A 6,033-nucleotide genomic window follows, 5' to 3' on the forward strand; every position below is an offset into this window, starting at 1 on the left:
GGCGGATCCGCAGAGGCTACGGAAGATGCCATTAAACATCCGTACAAGTTAAGTCTAGAGGGCTGAGGCCCTTCTCGTTTAGATTCTGGTCCATTTCACCCAGGAAGGATCGATGAGTGAAGGATCTTCCGATTGATCTCACCTGCCTCGAAATTGTTTCTCACGTCTTGTATGTTTATCCATGATTTTTAAATCAATAAGTACAGAGATCGCAGCCCTACAGCATTCCTTATCTGAGATATAGCATATGGAGGTCAGACCTAACAGTGTAGCTTAAAAATAATAATATCAACCAAAACCTTTAATCGCCACGTCTAAAGTCCCAGGTGTCTAATTCTACCCCTATAACTCTCCTGTGGTCCGGAGCTGGAAGTTAAAGGCATCTCCACGCCTGTTTTGCAATTGCGATGAGGCAGAGTAGATTATCCTTCTGCTGGCTCCTCTCTGATTTTGGCCAGCTGGCCCCCAGGGGGGGTTGGGGTAGAGCTGCCACTTTTGGAAACCGACACTCGGTTCACCTGTCAGAACCATTACCCCTCCAGCGGAAAGGTTAAAACATGCATGTTTCAGTCCACATGCAATAACGGCCTTGTCGTCTAAATGAAAGTGCATGTTTAATAGCCATCGTCGAATGATCCGCGGGAGCCTGTGCGTCCAGTGTCCTGCAGAACGTTGCGGAAGTTCTCTCCAGATCCCTCCACCGCTTTAAACAGCGTAACTGGAAGCATAGCCTGGTGAGGCCAATCTGCTCAGTAGATGCGAGTTTGCCCGAGCAGGGAGACGGCAGACTGTGTAATAAAGCAGACTCTGTGAAGATGCTTCTCTTTGTTTATTTCCGGCTACCACCTGGAGGAGTGCCTCAGGCACCATGACAGTGGCGTTGTTAAAGATGTCCCGGGGACACCTTTACTCTGAGCACGTCCCCCCTCCCCGAGGCAAGACCCAATCGTTAGACACACTAACAAGAGTGCATAGAGAGGTGCCCTAAACTCCACCTAGAGGACAGATATCAGCAGTGTCTGTTACGCCAAGCCGCCGCGGGAATCTTATTAGAAGGCTTACCCCCCCCCACAACACCCAGACACTCTGTGACGCCCACCAAAGGCTCATCCTCAGTTTCATTTACATTCAGCTCCTGTAATTTCTCACTATTGAGCATATTGGGAAAATGCCCTAATAGCTCTGAAAACACGATGAATGGCATTGGAGGAGAGCCACATACTGGCAGTTGAAGGAAAGAGTGCATGGGTGGAGCTGTGGGCGTGTTCTCTGTGGCTCCTCCTCCTTTCCCAAGCCCCGCCCCAGTGTGCCTATCAGTGAAGATGCAGATGGCTAGATATTGAGCTGTTTACTGGACAGGCGTATCTCTGGTATTGGCTGTCTCCTCCATTTCAAGATCCTAGTATGTTGCGTCCAGGGCAGGGCTCTGGGTAAAGATCCTTTGCCCCACGGAGCAGTGGACGGCGTCAGGCAGGATCTCCCGCTCGCTGCCATCTCCAACATCCTCAGCCAACTTAAAGTAGCCTCTAGCACAAGGGCGCGATCCAGTGGCAGCGGGAATATTTATACGTCACGTATCTCATTGATCCCTGCTGCCGATTAGCATAACGTCCTCGTCGCAGAAAGACAGAATTCGCTGGAGCGTATAAGTGAATGCCCTCCGCCCCCCTCCCCCCCCGGAACCGTCAGTGCCCAACATCGAGGCATCTTCCCAGATGCCTGAGTTTGCACTTTCCGGATCCGGAGGCCAGACCAGGCTGGGCTGGGAACGCACACTCGCCAGGGTGCCGCGAGGAGGTGGGGGCTCTACTCCCCCCCCCCCCACCCAACCCCAATGCGGCCAGGCATCGGAGCACAAGCCTCGCTTGGCTTCAGCGTTCGTGTCTCGCCCCCTGAAATGGGCAGCCACTCCAGTTTGCGAGGCTTCGGCCTCGGAGGGGAGGGGGGCATGACCCCCCCGGGACTCGCCACAGCATGGGTGCCGGCTTATATGCGTGTGACTGTTTGATCTCTGCACTGTTCCTCCAGATCCCTTCCGCGGCCCTCCTAATGGACGCCGTGCTCGCCAAGATGAAGGAGCAGAAAGTGCTGACAGAAGAGCTGGGTTCTCTGAAGGAAGGCGTCAGCGGATCTGCCTGACAGTGGGCGGGCGCGGGCCCCCGTCCACCCCCTCCTCGCCGCACACCGATTTCTGTGAGGGCGCCCTGCACGTCGCCGCAGCAGAGGGAGGCCGTAAATGAGCTCTGCCCCGCGCGCCCGCCTGGCCCCCGCTGTGCCGCGCGTTAGCCATGCGCTAAATTGGCGATTCGGCACCGGCAGTCCCGGCCTCGCACTGTGGACTGAGCGCTCAGCTGAATTCGAAGGGTTTCGCTTTTTAACTCTTTATTTGTTAATAAAACATCTGAAAAGGGAGAAATGTTAAAATGCGTAGTATGTTTTGTGCTATTTAATACATTTTAGTTAAAATGCAGCATGTCACACCTTAATTTTCTTATTTATTTAAATAAGATCTTATTTTTATGCATGTCATTGCTTTGTTTTTTTTTCTGATTTTAAAACCTCAGTGGTCATTTTTACACATTTCTTATCAGTAATCGGACCTCAGATTCATCTAATAACTTGAAAAATGTCATTTTTGATACATTATATTCAAATAAACAAACTGCTTGCCCCGGAATATGCATGTCATTATGCGTCTGGTGCTGAATTACTCTCCTCTGCGCAGTTACAGCTGCGAAAATCGGGCTGATGCTCATTTAATGTTCATTGTGGTCTAATGTGATTTTGTACCAGCAAGCGGGTCTTTGTCATTTGTCAGTGGGATTGGTCTTCAGACCTATGAGGAAATAAATGATTTAATTTTGTACGAAATCACAGGGAGACATAGTGATTTGCGACAGTCATTCTGCTGAGTATTAATCACTCCCCTAAGCACGCTGGTTGCCAGGTCATGCCATGAATGTGACCCTTCAGCTAGAGATGAGGCTAATCAGCTCTGCGGAAGAGGGCAAAAGCAGCCCCCTCAAGCCTACACTCTCCCCCATGCATGCCCCCCAGTTCTGCAGTGACACCCCAAATCCAGTGGATTACATCCAGTGCTTCCCATAATTGATTTGCCGTCTGACTCGGTGACGACATCAGACTTCTGATTAACTGGGACGATGCCGGTATTTGGGTGTGATGAAGATGAGAGGTGGAGGTCATCCAGGGTGGGGGATTGGCCGATGGACAAGGCGCCAGAGCGAAGATGTAATGGAGCTCACAGAGATGATTTCTTAAAAGTAAAATATTGTCTTTATAAATGTCCAATCAATCCGATGCACTCCGGTGCCCGATACTGTCTTTTAACTGTGGTACTCTAGGTGTAATTTCACTAAGTTTAATATGTCAGTGAATTTCACTGCTGACAGCTTGTTCCATGTTAAAAACGGTTTAAAAATCTTAAATGCTATCGATTGGCTCTACCCCCACATCCCTGCAGTATGATGAATGATCAGCACGTACCTTAAATAGTTTTATTTGTGAGCTTAAAGCTTTTTATCTGGGACCATGTTGTCCTTCGACATCAATGTGCTTTGAGACTATCTACACGTTCTTTTGTTTTTTTTTTCTTCTCTTATTTGATTTCACTGTTTCTCTGTTTTTTCATGTACAATTAACAAGCCGGTGTAAAATTATTCGTTCAGGAATTAACAAGAATAACTCAACTTTTTATCTCATCAGATTTATGCTAATGGTGTCTCCCCCCTTTATCTTTTTATAATAAAGGATTAACTCAAGACTGTCTTTCCTGGAACTCTGGGACCAATTTAGCCAGGATCCCGGAGAAGCATGCCCTGGTGGTTAATTATCATTAATTAACATAGTTTGCATCTTTTCTTTCTTGAATACCCTTGGGTGGGCTATTGTCAATATTTGTCCCACATAAAATTGGGCTTTGGACTTACTGTCCTCAAGCGTGGCTCTGCTAATGACAAACATTAATAAATTGGGGCATGGCTTTGAAGGGGCAGTAGATTGCGGGGGGGGGGGGGTGCTGGTCATTGTGTGGGGGAACTGGGGGCCAGTCCCTCCTTTTTTTTTTAACAAAAAAAAAAAGGTGACGTTTCTCACCCTCTCGACCCGCGCCAACACTATTTATGTGACATATTCAAATGCATCCCCCCTCCCCCCCCCCCCCGGGTTTAATTAACCTGGTCCTTCCCCTCTTCACAGTGCAGATGTTAGGGGCACTGAACGAACACTTCAGATCTGTTGTGATAGCAAATATAATTCCACATGCTCTATAGGAATGGAGAATGAGGACCCCCCCCCCCCTTTCCACCACAACTATCTCATTAAAAAGGTCTCCTTTGGGAATTACTTTGATCCAGAGATCCCAACGCGAAGTTTCTGCCTGGTCTTTATTCTTTAAGACGCCATGATTACTGTGTCATTGTTGTTTTTTCATCCATCTCGCGGATTCGAGCACTGCTGCGGGGGTTCTTGAGATGTGAGGTCAGGAGTCGAGGCCCTTGGCGATCAATCGGAGCTACATGTGGCTCTGGGGAATCGGGAAGGATTCAAAAGGAAGCTGGGAGTCGGATGTGGCTGTACGCGCCTGGATATTTTTGCTTGTTTGACAGCGTGACCGGGAAGAAGCTCTGGGACCGTGAGATCACCAGCGTTCCTTCATGGATGCCTCTAGCGGAATTCAGCCCTCGTCCGTTTCACAGTTTTTGGAAAAGTCATCTCGTTTCCATCGGAAAGTGCCGGAAACCCACAAAGCCTGGCAGAGGCCCAGGCCTGTGTTGCGCTGCCGTTCTGCGGTTTTCCCTCCCCGGTGGTCAGAACGTGGAAGGTCGAGCTGAGATGACCCGCGATTCTCAGTCCGATACTCATTACCGCCAGAGTGCTAACGGCCTCCGGTTCAGAGCCCCGCCAAGCTCTCCCCAAGTCCTCCGGATGCCATAATGAGCAGCAAGCATTGCGTGCTGTTTCTCGCGTAGCTGCCGTTCTTGCCTAACCCTCATTTAGCTTGGGCCCGGCGGCCTGACGACGGCGCCTGATGAAACCTGTTTACGCGTGTTCCATTGTGCTGCAAACTCTGGGTAATTCATGGTCGAGATCAGGAGGGGATTGGGGTGCCGTGCCCACACCCCGCTGCAGGGCCCGGCGTCGGGTGGCGTGCTGCAGCGCTGACCCCTGGCGCTCATTACCCCGTCCAGGCTCGAGCGTTCAGAGAGCTGGTCTGCAGCTCCCCAAGGGCAACCATCCTAAGGTGATCCTGCTGAAATATTCATCCGAACAAAGGCCCCAGGGCCGACAGTGTTTTCTCACCGCTGACAGGAGTCAGCCGGGTGGTGCTGGGACTGTGAGGGTGGAACCTAGATGGATGGATGGATGGATGGGGCTTTTGTGTGCTTGAAAATGGCATTTCATCTTCTCTCTCTCTCTCCACACTTGCCATCATGCCCTCCAGGTAAGATGGAGTAGTTCTGGAGGAGATTATGAGGAATGCATGAGTGCGATGAATACGCAAAATTTTGATTTATGCTGCAGGTTGACATTTCAGTTAATCGAGCAGATAAATCCCCAGGCTGTTTTGCACCTGTTGTCTCAATATTAAATAGGTTAGTCACCGTCTTGTTTTTACTTTTACATTCACGGGATCTTCTGCCACAAGATGGCGCTCTGCATTATAATTTGATTTGATTCTTTCCTACGGTAATAGATTGTGGCTTTCAAACTTTACGCAGCCAAAACAAAACTGTTACAATGCCGAAATGAGGATCCAGAATGGATATAATTTTAAATCCTCGGTTTAGTATTAAACCAGATGTTAACAAATTGGCATTTATCCTCTAACATAACGACTCACAGAACATCGAATACATCAAAAGGAATAAGGGGTTCAGATTCCAGTGCGTTTCCTGTTCTTACCGCAAGATGGGGCGATATACAAAGCTTTCATTTGTTCAAGAATTCAATTTACAAGACTGATGTAGCCCTATTTATTAAAACGCAAATTCTGTGTTTAAATGGCTTGTATTC

The 6,033-nt window shown here is 49.0% G+C and overlaps 1 protein-coding gene across 3 annotated transcripts in view; it reads left to right on the top strand.

The window, feature by feature from the left end:
* Nucleotides 1-2,677, top strand: part of cntln (centlein, centrosomal protein) — a 47,319-nt gene extending 44,642 nt beyond the window's left edge. For all 3 annotated transcript variants that reach the window (XM_048999891.1, XM_048999890.1, XM_048999892.1), the window contains exon 27: nt 2,029-2,677. In XM_048999891.1, coding sequence (XP_048855848.1) covers nt 2,029-2,139 — 111 coding nt within the window. In that variant the 3' untranslated portion in view covers nt 2,140-2,677. The remainder of the gene's footprint in view (nt 1-2,028) is intronic.
* The last annotated feature ends 3,356 nt before the right edge of the window (nt 2,678-6,033 follow it).

This window comes from Brienomyrus brachyistius, unplaced genomic scaffold, assembly GCF_023856365.1.
Source record: "Brienomyrus brachyistius isolate T26 unplaced genomic scaffold, BBRACH_0.4 scaffold47, whole genome shotgun sequence".
NCBI classification, from domain to species: Eukaryota; Metazoa; Chordata; class Actinopteri; order Osteoglossiformes; family Mormyridae; genus Brienomyrus; species Brienomyrus brachyistius.